A 13,001-nucleotide genomic window follows, 5' to 3' on the forward strand; every position below is an offset into this window, starting at 1 on the left:
GAGTTGACTTAGTCAAGGAAAGAATGAGAAATATGAGCTTATTGTGAATGAAATATTAAGAAAATATGTACAATAAAAATATTTAGGACCCATTTATGAACCTAGACCTCCAAACCCGTTGGGTCTGAATTCGAGTTCAAAATTTACGGACTCTAAGAGTTCGAGTTTGAATATGCACAAAAAGTCGATGGGTCTGGGCCCGAATCTGAGTGAAGCCGACCGACACCCGACCCATGTACCAACCAAAATGGGTTTGTCAGTAAATCAACTATGATACCGACCAAAAAGTTGAGTCCTTAATTGGTATTTATTGGTCGTTGTTCAAATATTTTTTTTTAGTGCGAACAACCATGCACAGTTGTCTTTCCATGTAGGTGTATACAAGAAGCAAAGTCCCTAGAACAACACATATCAATGATATCATAGGTTACTTTTAAACATTGTGTTTCGAAAAACCTCCATAAACAGACATGAATGTTCTTAATTAGTATATTTAAGAAGCAAGAGGCTAGCATAAAAACATAATGCATCACCTTTCTTGCTCATCTAGTAGCATTTTATGGTTTAAAATGGGTTGTAATCATCAATGTTAAAAGGCAAATTTGTGAAAGACCTTCATTAAAATCTACCTTTATTCTACTTTTAAAAAGTCTTAATAATTTGGATTATCATTAACCTAGATTTGAAAAAAGCTTTTACGTATTCTTAGTGCACGTTAAAATAATACGTATTAATAGGGTAGAATAAAAAGTGTGAATTAGGTTAATATTGAAGTAGAAAGTAAAGAGTTTAATTTAGTGGGTTCATAAGAGTGAGAAGTAGTGCACAATAAAATTACTATGTACTAAGTCTATACTCTATACCTTATATTACAATTTACCCTTTTGTTATTCGTTTTGGAGGAATCATTGGTCAACTTAGAGGTTGAAAGTTTTTCCCTTTGTGACATGAAATTGATCATTTTCAATACGGGAATTTATTTTAAACTTTCACATATGCTTTAATTTATGCTAATATGATATTTCATTTAATAATAAAATAATAAAATATTAGATATAAAAAAATTTACTGATGAGTAAGACCAGAAAAACTTTTAATGTAAGTGAGATTCAGAAAGAATATTTCCTTCAATTGAATTCGATGTGATGACTCAAATAAACATTTTTACGCCACCGCGGTAAAAATTTGCATGAATAATAAGTCCAAAAGGCACAATTGCTTTCTATCACAACATCTAATTTAACTTTTGACATAGTAGAACAAGTTTTAGTGAAGTAGTCCAATGATTTTGAATATAAAGAGCATGTGTGTTAAAAAGGGGACGAGCATTTTGATATGGATCCGAATAATTGGATCGTGATTGTTGTCTGAACTTGTATTGAGTACTTCAGGAAATAGGATTCAGATTATGGTATTTGTTTTGTACCACAATTTCAATGAATAGGCTAGATTAGTAGTTTTGAATTCTTGATATGCTTGGGTCAAGTTGCTTAATGGCCCTTATCCATGCTAATTAAAAAATACGTTAAGTAAATGACTTTTAAATTAAATAAAAAGGTGACTTTTAAGCAAAAATAAAAAACTATTATAAGTTACTTTTTCATTAATTTTTGGCTTTAAATAGTTATCTTATAAATACTAATTTAACAACTAATAGAAAAGTCAACGATGCTAAGCAAGCCAACTGAACTAGTCAACAATCAATTCGCAAACAATCTCTCATCATCAGTATTTCAACATTTGACTGAAATGATGCTGTAAAACATTTTTTCTAAACATGTTCGCCACATTAAATAACTAGATAACTAATTTCAATCATTAGACACATTAAATAAAATAACAGAGAAGCTGACAGTAAAAGTGTAAAAAAAGATATAATCTTTATTAGATTAATGAACATACATACAAATTTTGAAGCTTACAAAATTACAAGGCAAGAAGACATACAATGATACAAAGCTACAATCTGCAAACAAGCTGCTACATACAAAATGAAAAAAATAAATAAATTATTGATCACAATGGTAGAACTGAAATCTCATTGAGGCTGAAAGAAAATTTCAATCTGATAACCCCTCTTCAGAAGTTCACTATACATACAATATTACAGGATTCCGGAACACGTAAATCAGTTGTCAAAGAATGCTGTTACTACAACTTCCAACCAGAGGAAGGGATTCCATGCTTTTGGAACCACTCGGGCATATGGAATTTATCGTATAGGATAGGCCGCACATCATCCTGAACCGAAAGTTGCTTAATGAGCGGAAGCAAGACTTCAAGAAGCTGAAAAAAATACAAGGATGAATCGAGTGAATGATGGGTTGATGTTTTAAAGTTCTGAAGATATGAAGGAATTAGAGTTACCTGATCATCTTGCGGCTGTCCAGCAGAAAATGGTACACAAGGAATCCCATTTAGTGGCTGCAATAAGAAGCTGAATGGATTGTTATCTACAATAACTACTCTGCATAGATCCTGTGAGATGCAGGTTAGATCCTTCACATGATCCCGGTACTCCCTGTAAAAAAAATGGAAACAGAGAGCAATGAGCACAAGCTGATTAATTTGAGTAGCGAAAATGACAATCTATCAAGATCCACCTAAATGAGCTTAGTTAATGATAACTGGAAATTAGATGAAGTCTCCTAGATCAGAAAATAAGGGAGTAATTTAGAGAATATACTAGGAACATGCCCTTACTATCTTCTCTTGAAAAACGGTGGATCCATGTTGCAAATAAAAAGATCCAAAGATCCAAACTTGATGATCGACTGCTAATAGTCGGAACTCAAATAATTATTTATCACAAAAGATACATCTGTTACTGGCATTTTATGTCAAATCACATTCACAAACATGGCCCCAATTAACTAATGCGAAGTTGATTTCTACATAAATGAAAAATATCAGAAAGAAGTTGCAATTAACACATTTCTGATGAGTAGGAAGCTTTCCAACAATAACATTGTGCAACAGCATTTTTTGGGGGTTTTTTTTATAGAAGTAATCACCATTTCCAATGGAATCAAGGATTCATAGTTCTTTGGTAATAAATCATAGCAGACTAGAGTCAATGGGAACTTCTAACTTATGAGAGATGTTTGCAATCAAGTATCAATTGGAAACAATTTCTTGTAGGGCATGGTTGCATACATCTAACCAGTCTGTACCCATCTGGGTTGAGCAACTTTAGTGGCAATAGATTAGAACATAAATATATTTGTTTACATGGCATCTTGAAACTTAAACAAGAATGGACCCAGATATAATTAAGATTCAACTTATACATCACAAAGGTAGACATTGTAAAAGAAAGACACTTGTCCCAACACTTGGCCATAACAAAAGGAAAGGATGGGCAGCAAGGAAACACATGAAAGATTGTAACGGTCAAGAGTGTCTTTGTTTGACTCCAACTTTCACGAATGTCTTTTGGGGGTACAATCTTGTAACGGTCAAGAGTGTCATTGTTTGACTCCAACTTTCACGAATGTCTTTTGGGGGTACAATCTTGTTCAATTTATCAACATATGAAGACTTTGAGATGTTAGTAGCATTAATGTTCAGTCATTTCACAAACATGCAAGCTAGTTAACTATCTTAGCACCTACAAACCAGAAAAGGGTATAAACCTCAATTAATGGAAAAATATACAATTCACCTACTAGCAAAATCATTATTACACGAGCTAACACTATCAACTTCACAAACTACAATAACCAAGCCAAACATATATTCATAAAATCAACTTTTTGGGATTTGGAACAGTTTGATTCAGATAGGCCACAATGGTATAATATCCTGGTTTTACTTTCCAATATGCAAGCAAAACAGGTAAGTGAAAAATGTCTCTTTAAATGTACTTTATGCCTTCATCATGGATCTCAATTTGTACAAGCCTTAATAACACAAGTCAAGTTAGACACTTGCTTTGAAACGGAGGGGGTATATAGACAATTGCCCAACTTTGATTTTTATCCACTACCTTACAATTTCTTAAAATTTAATAAAAAAGTTAATTAATTGGTCTGAAGTGGCGGAAGTATATAAATAAAAAATATGGAGTTTGCACCCAAAAAGGGGGAAGTGCAACCAAGTTAGCAAATTGCACCTAAAAAGAAGATACTGGGGACCAACAATATTCACTTGTCTTTGAAGCCTATTAAGGAGTCCTTTCACATAGGCACATAAAGCAAGCCAATTCACAACATGCATCTTTCACCAGCTAAGTAAGACTTCTGGTTCCTATAGCATATATTGAGTAGTAATAGCTGAATATTAAAGACCATATGCAGTGTATTTTTCCAAAATTGTCTTAGTTTCTTATAGCAACATCAAGTTTATTATATCCGAATGTAGACATTTAAAACATTTGGTCCATTTATCCAATTAAATAGTCCATCCTCGATACAGATTTACAATTCTTCGGTTTTGTATTATAATAGACTATAGTATAAGGAAACATTAAATCAACCTCTTTGTTATTACAAGCATAAGGTTGCGTACATTTAACATCCCCAAACCTACCTTGGTGGAGCTACTTAAGATTGGGGTAATAAAATGTAAATCTAACCTCTCATGTACTGCAATGCTAAACATTAGAGAAAGGACCAACAAGACCATTTTCAGAAATGAGAAATTGTGCAATTTTGATAGTCATTATAATAGCGTGTTCTGTTTAAAATGCTCTCGACAACCATGCACTCTCTACTGGGAAATTGTGCATGTATTGAGAAACATAAATATCCTAACACAATCTCCTTAGAAACAAGAAGGCTTGTATGCCATTGCCATTTTGGCTTTTTGTAAAACAAGGACTTATGTATACAGCTCTTCTTCACATCATGATCCTAGGCTGCAAGAACCCTAGGATTAGTACTCTCTTTCACATCAACTTTGAAATCTTTAGTGTAAAACTAAAGGATAAAGCACCAATCACAAACCCAATATCAACTGTCAAGGCAATCATGTCATAAGATTGACTACTACATGAAAGACTAAAGCAAATGCTAAGGTAAAACACAAGTCCCACAACAGCAAAACATCATATTTGAGAGCATGATCTATTTACAAGTCAAAAACAATTAGTACTCAAGATAGTGATTCTATATGTATCAATCATATACAATTTGTTCAGCTATCCCATTAAAATGAATTTGAAGGAAAATAATTGAAATAAAACCTACGTTATTAAGAACATGCAACAAATGACGCATTGCAAGTAGTAGTTAGTGTTACCCAAAATCATAAAAGAAACATCACACAATGAGTTAAATTGTCAGATGGTCAAATAAGGGAGCTTGTATGAATCATGGAAACAAGTGTTCTTGCTATATGCATGATGTTTTCAAAAGACTAACGTGCTAATAGTCGATGGCCGATACAGACGACGACTGAACCGGTTCCCAGCATCAATTCTGTCGACAAGAGGTCTAGCATAACCTGTCGAAACATAGAAATTTCATTTTAGCAACACTTACAATGGCAGTAACTAGTATTGCATAAGCTTTTATAAGTTTGGATTCAACAAAATTGTCAAGCTATACAATATTTTTAAACAAAATTGTGCACTCAACATGCCATTATCTCAATGCCAAGTGGCACCTAGGTAGGGTTGGGAGGTCTGGACGTATAAAACTTTACCCTTGTTAACAAGGAGGTTGTCTCTGATTGACCTTGATTATAAATATTCTTAGCAACTTCATATAATAAGAAGTAAAAGCCGCAAATGATTTAATTAGCCATTTTATTATAGTCCAATACAATCTAAAACCAAATAATTATAAACTTTTGGCTCCACCAATGATAGACAACACATCAAGCAGCATAAGAAATTTTATCATGATGAAAGCTAAGAGATCAAAGGTAACCTTCTAGTCCAGCTGTGAAAAGAATCAAATCTGCAAATTCACTGAGTTGTTCCAAAAATTCATGCAATCCAGGACGCTCAAACACTGTCACATAACTGATTTTGGGCTTCCCTTCACATTCCTTCAGTTTAAGATATATATGATTAAGTTTTGTTCAGCAATCACAAATTAAATGATGCATATGGGAATGTATAAATACATACTTTTTCCGATGATACACACTCTAGCTCAAACCACTTCAAGCCTGCTTCAGTTGCTTGTGTACAAAGTGTTGGCGGTAAACTAGAGGTTTCATACGCACATACTAAAGTTTCGTCTAAATCAAGGACGACCTGCAAGGATTATAATAAAGTAACATTGTTACAAGAAAATTTTCAGTGAGATACTGAATGAGGTCAATGAAGCAAGAAATTGCAAAAATATCCTATTGACTAATGCAATGAACCAAACATGAACATTCCATTATCCAAACATGAATACTAGCACAAGTACTAAAAACTTACCTCTAACGCAGTCAACTTCACTCACACTTACGAGTAATAAACAAATAAAAAGATGCACATCTCACTGGCACTTAGAAATCCAGCACACAAGATGAATTTTGAACCACAGAAAAACACCATTTTTATTTAGCTTAGAAATATAATTCTCGGCAACCTACAACAGTAATCTTCACACTTTTCCTTTTTTGATTGCACCATTCTGATTGACGAAAATTGGAGCCTAACCTAGAAAATCGAAACGGTCAATCAAGCACCAATGGCAATGGCAAGACTGGAAAAGGTATTTGAACAAGCTTAAACATGCTCTATACCAAATTAGCACAAAAAATTGGGAGGAGTCGTCTGTCTGAGTAATCGTCCTTCTATGTTCCAATATGCAATCAGGGAATCCCACAAATAACAATAGAGTGCTAGACCCTCTACTGTTTCCCAATATACACACATCCTCCTTGCACAAGGGCATACTATCTTCTCCATATGTTCCAATGTCTCCGTTGAAACAACCCTAATATATAATTTCTCAATAGTTATCGTCCCACTCACACTCTGTAGTCTCTATACATCATACGATCAAAATGTACAATTTGATTGCATCTTAAAAATTCATCAATATATCAATCATCCCCCAAAAAACTCACTCTCAAATCTCAATCATCCCCCAAAAAACTCACTCTCAAATCTCAATCATCAATATCGACCATCCTAAAATGGTCAATGATGATTCCAAAGCAAGTTTTGTGCTTCCATGACTTATGAGTATAGTGCCTTGGAAATATCAAAAATTGCCTTGCAAAATCACTACACTACTTAGAAAGACCGCTTAGTTCCACAATTTAATTAAAAGTCACTATAATATCCACAAAATTCAAATCACATTAAAATTGAATAAAACATCCAAATTAATTAAAATTAGTGATCAAAACCATAAATGAATAAATAATACATACAGTAAGTTTTCCGAAAGGAATAGCAGCAGAATTACCACCCTCAGCATCATCACCAGTAGACTTAACATCAACTGCAGTGTTAGAGCTACTATGGAGCGGAATCTCCACTACAGGAAGAGGCTTAAAAGAGGAAGTGGATGTTGGAGGAGCAAGAAATGACGCTTGTCCAGCATGACTAAAACCGATGTTATCAAACAGTTGCGTCATAGAAGGAGTACCTCTAACTATCTGAACAAAGATCTGAAACAAAAATGCTAGCCAATTCATCACTGTCCTCCATAATTGACCTGACTTCGGTGCATATACTTCAGTTTGAGCCATTAATTAACTAAAATTAGAAAAAAATTTGAGGAAATTGGGGTTTTAGATGAATAAAGTGATCATTTGTTGCTGCGAGTTGCGACAATCAATAATCATCATTTCAACATCATAGGAATATAATTACTTTTTTTGAATGTGATTAAAAATTGAGAAGAAAATAGTGATTGATTGATTGGATTGGATTGGATCGGATCGGATCTTTCAATGCTTGTTGTTTCTTCTCATCCTTATTCGGCGATTTATTGAAGATTAAAATGTACTCCACAGGGATATATTAATGGGGAAATGAAGAGGAAACGAGGAGGTGAACGAGTGGGGTCCAAAGAAGCCGAGGAGAGCAGGGATCATGTACTGTCACTCCCACACCCCTTTTTTTTTTTATTGATGTTAGTTTGAAGTCCAAATAGGTGGAATTTATTAGGAATACAAGATGTTTTGATGGGTCTATCGAATTGATTTCACCTCATGTAATTTGATTTGGACTTTGAGTTTATATTAATTTTTTAATTTTTTACATATTGTAAATTTATTTTTTGATTTGAATTAAGGTCGTGCTCAGTTATATAATGTCAGAAAAATATTGAAACAAGTATGTTTTAAACACCTTTTGAGTCTTATTTCTACATTCTATAACTACACTCGCTTTGTCGGATCATATTTGCCTCCAAATGTGGTAAGAAGTTTGACTTTATGAGGGAGTAGCGGAAATTTGTAAATGATATGAAAATATAACTTAGAAGTCATGGAGAATTAAAAATATTAAAAAAATCAACAGTATGAACTAAAACGGAAAATAATGCAAATGGATATGATTTAATTGGCATTAAACTAACTCGATTCATTTTTCTAACTTTGGTGATTTTTAATTCTACATTAATATTTTCGAGTTATAACATATATAACTTTGTCATTATATTATTGGAGTCAATGTTTCACATTTATGACTACCAAAGTTATTTTACAATGAGAATTTTAATTTTTAAATCCTAGCATAATATAAATTAGTACATTTTAGTTTAGTATTTAGCAGTTTCCAAATCACATTCCTCCGCATTTAATGAACAAAATCAAGTCAAAAATCAAATACTCTCTTCGTCCTCTAATATTCTTTTCATTTGGAATATTTTACCATAAGTAGAGAGATGTTTGATTAATGTTTTTGAAACATATTTAGAAAATAAAATATATTCATGTGAGATCTTGTTAGATTTGTGTTACTGTATATTTTTTTATTATGTATTTTTTATAATTTTTTATTATGTGTATTTAGAAATATTAAGTTTAAAATTTAATTTAAAAACTGTGTAAAAAATAAATAAAATAAAAAATAAAAACGATCAATTAAACCAAACTCCATAACCGATAAAATATAGCAAGCCTATAACAAGAATGATCCAATAATAAAAGATAAAAAATAATGAGCCGATAAGAAGAGACAAAACTTCATGTGTGTTTAGTTAGTGGTCTTAGTTGTGATTCATGCCACAACTCAGATTTCAGATTTCAGAATTCAGAATTCAGAAGTCCTAACTCAAATCTCAGAAGTAGTCACGCAATTTTATAACACATGACATCACTGTTAATAATGGAGTACTATTCTTCTTTTAAAATTTATTTTATTTATGTTAATGTAAAATAAATTTTATTTGAATCATTTAATTTTATATTTTTATAATATAATTTATTATAATTTTAGGTCATGAACAATTTAAAATACAAATTATTAAAATAATTTAAAATATTAAATAGCATAAAAAATCAATTGATATAAGTATAATAAAACGAAAAAAATATTAACAAACACTAACAAGTCACATGATTTTATAAAATTATTTCTTGTATTTTTTTTAGCTTTATTCATATTAATTAACATGGGCCTACTTTTATGTACAGGGCCTACGTAAGCTCAATAATTCATATGGCCCATTTTACTTGACACAAGTTGGATTTTATAATCATAAAAACTTGGCAGAGACTGTCTCATTCTAAGACGATCATTATGGACCGACACCCATGAATGCACGTGTAACAGCCTCATTCCTTTTCTCTCTCTCTCTCTCTTTTTTTTCCTTATTTTCATAATTAAAGTTTTTTCTTCTTTCCTTCTCCATTTTATTTCATTCTTACCATTTCTTCCTCTTCTTCTCCAAATTATTTCCTTTCTTGATTCTTGTCATTTTTGTTTATTTCTCTATTATTATTACTAATTCTTAGAATTGAAGATTACAATAATTTAGGATTGAAGATTGTTGATTCTTATCATTTTGTTAAACACGTTTATATATATATTTGTAAATATTCCAAATTGAATATGTTAATAGTTTTATGACATATAAATTGACAATTGATGTTAACTCAATTTTGAACGCATAAACTTCAATTATCATTTTAAAAATAAGTATTCAAAGTCTATAAAGATACCGTATAGGTTTTAGTTCAAATTGAATATGTTACTAGTTAAATTATGACATATAACTTGACAATGATATTTTATAATCGAACTCAATTTTAAACTTATAATCTTCAATTATTGATTTAATGATAAGTATTCAGATCGAATAGAATTATTGCAACGCATTAAGTTCAAATTGGATATGTTAGAATTAAAATTGTGATGTATAAACTGACATTAAATCCTCGTCTGTATCTTTTCGTAATGTATATAAAGTAATTTTCATGTTGAACTAATTCATTAAATCCTCCATTGGAGAGATTTTTGGAGTTTTGCAGATGAAATATCAGTTTTCTTGATAATTTTTTGAAACTTTTCAGAGATTTGTAAATAATTGAATGTGCAAATTTTCACAATTCGTTCATTAAATCCTCCCTTAAAGAGATGTTTGGAGTTTTGAAGATGACCTGTCGATTTTTTTCATGTTTTCACAAAGATTTTAAGAGATTTTGTAAATAATTAAATGTACAAATCTTTTGATTTTGTTTCCTAAATGTCGAGTTGAAGGTTGACGGTTTGAAAATCAATTCCGTAAATAGCATTTTCAAAAATAGCAGTTTTATATTTTCTCTTTTTCTTTTTTTTTTAAATGTTAATGAAGATTGGGTTGAGACGTAGATGGGTAGTCTCATATTGAGACAGTAACGGCCAAGACTAGCTGTTTTTAATATATCCAAATAGTGAGTGAGACTATCTAGACAAAAGGTGTTTGTTTTATGGCATTTTGCTTATCTTTTTAATAGACTTTTAACTTTTTATTTATTGGTTGGTCAATCAGCTAAAAAAATATTTGGTAAATGGCTTTAAGTTAGTTGAAAAGTTGGTTTTAAGCCAAAATAAAAAAAAGACTCCAGTTAGCTTTTTTTAATTGGCTTTTGGCTTATTAACCCACTTTTCCCACTAATTAACAGTCAACAGCTAATACCTAAATTTACCAAACATCTTCATAAATAGTTGACTTTTTCAGCCAACATAAAAGCCAATAAAAACAGCTAACATTTTCAGTTGGTTAAAAAAACCAACTAAAAAAAATAACAACCAACAACCACCAGCTAAACATCCCAAATACAAGCAAATCTTTGTATAGAGACATTTTTTTGGATCAAAATTACCAAATTTGTGTCAAACATATCGAATATCGCTACAACATAATTTGCTTTTAGTGGGATAACTTAAATGTCGCTACTTCAAATTTCTACTAATATATATAGAGGATTGACTGACATTTATTAGACCTTTTAGCAGCATAATAAAAATTCACACTAAAATTTTTTGCACCTACTTATGCCACTAAAGACCAAATAAAGTGTTACTAAATCACTTTATATTGAAAATTAAAACCAATAATTATTAAACTAAAAATATAAATCAGTGACATTTTTAAATGCCATTAAATCTAATGTCGCAAAAAGTCAAATTTGTTATAGCGTATACTTCATAACATATTAATAATTTTACTCAAAAAAGTAAGCTAATTATCTGTTTTATGTGTACCCATTCCTTTTGTAAAATTTTAAAAGAATATTCTCATTTTTATTTCACTCCCATAATTGAAATATTTATTCCCTAAGCACATATTCATTACTCCCAACAATCAATAGGAAAACAAGTTAACACTAATGTCTTGGAATATAACACATTCCCTTTTGCAAAAACAAAAGGTTCTCCCACATTAGCTATTAAATGGTGTTCTCAATATTCAACTATTTATACTTTTGTCTCACATTGGTAAAAAAATTTGGTATGAACTTACAAGCATTATAAAAGGAAGTTCTCCAAAGGAATTGAATGATATCCAGCATTGAAGCACTATCCTAATCGATAAATATCAAGAACTTGAGACTGCTATCACTTACTTTTATCAAATTTCCATTACTTCTCACTTTGTACTCAGAGAATCAAGAAAAATTTGAAATGTTGCTCTGACCTCAGACCAAATAGATGGATCAATATGGTGTCCATATTAGCATTATGTGGAGCAATATGGTGAAATTCCATTCTAGGAGGAACTGAAAAGCACATAAATCTTCCATTCATAAATCTTCCGATGTAATTAGTTTTTTTAAATGCTCTCATCGGTTGCCTTTGTATTTATAGGCTAGACCATTTGGGCATGAGCCATTAGGTCTATTGGGTAGGGGCTTTAGGTTATGGGGCAGTAGTGTTTAGGGACTATAGGGCAGGATAGGATAGAATAATGTAGTATAAAGTGATAAAGTATAAGGCAAGGGGAAAATTTGAATAAAATAAGATGTTTTAACAATTTAATTTCAAAAATAAGCTTCGTGAAAACTTAATTCTTAAAATAAGCGTCCGTACATCTAAACCTAGCCTTGGAGTAAGTCGTTGTTACTAACAGCGACTTAAAAAAAATTTTTTTTTTTAAGTCGCTGTTAGTAACAGTGACTTAATGCGTTTTAAGTTTTCATTTCTCAGTTACTTCCTCATTCCAACCTACGAGATTAAGGAGTTGAACAGTTAACCTTAAAGTCGTTGTTACTAACAGCGACTTAAAGAGTTGACTGGTCAACTCCTTAAGTCGCTGTTAGTAACAGCGACTTTGGTCAACTCCCTAAGTCGCTGTTAGTAACAGCGACTTATCACTTATGGCTTTATTTTTATTTTTTATTTTTTTTGTCTTTCGCTGTTAATAACGACAATTTACTCCAAAGCTAAGTTTGGATGTACGGACGCTTATTTTGGAAATTAAATTTTCACGAAATTTATTTTTGAAATTAAATTGTTAAATAATCTTATTTTATTCAAAAAATTTTCAGGCAAGGGTAGGGTAGGATAGTGGGCTATAAGGCCATTAAGGTAAGGTAAGATAAAGGTCCATATGGCCTCTAGCATTAGAGGGCTTAAAGCCTTTAGGATAGAGTAGGTGATAGGATAGCGGGTAACA

At 31.5% G+C, this 13,001-nt stretch overlaps 1 protein-coding gene across 1 annotated transcript; it reads right to left on the minus strand.

Annotated features, from left to right (window-relative positions):
- Nucleotides 1–1,861: 1,861 nt before the first annotated feature.
- Nucleotides 1,862–8,188, minus strand: LOC130803482 (uncharacterized). Its single transcript, XM_057667594.1, has 6 exons — nucleotides 7,324–8,188; nucleotides 6,077–6,205; nucleotides 5,874–5,994; nucleotides 5,364–5,445; nucleotides 2,368–2,521; nucleotides 1,862–2,286 (listed from the first exon to the last, which is right to left on the minus strand). Exons 1-6 carry the CDS (start codon nucleotides 7,642–7,644, stop codon nucleotides 2,152–2,154), a joined length of 942 nt encoding a protein of 313 aa, XP_057523577.1. The 5' UTR covers nucleotides 7,645–8,188; the 3' UTR covers nucleotides 1,862–2,151.
- Between the last annotated feature and the right edge of the window lie 4,813 nt (nucleotides 8,189–13,001).

Source organism: Amaranthus tricolor, chromosome 17 (assembly GCF_026212465.1).
Source record: "Amaranthus tricolor cultivar Red isolate AtriRed21 chromosome 17, ASM2621246v1, whole genome shotgun sequence".
In the NCBI taxonomy this organism is placed as follows: domain Eukaryota; kingdom Viridiplantae; phylum Streptophyta; class Magnoliopsida; order Caryophyllales; family Amaranthaceae; genus Amaranthus; species Amaranthus tricolor.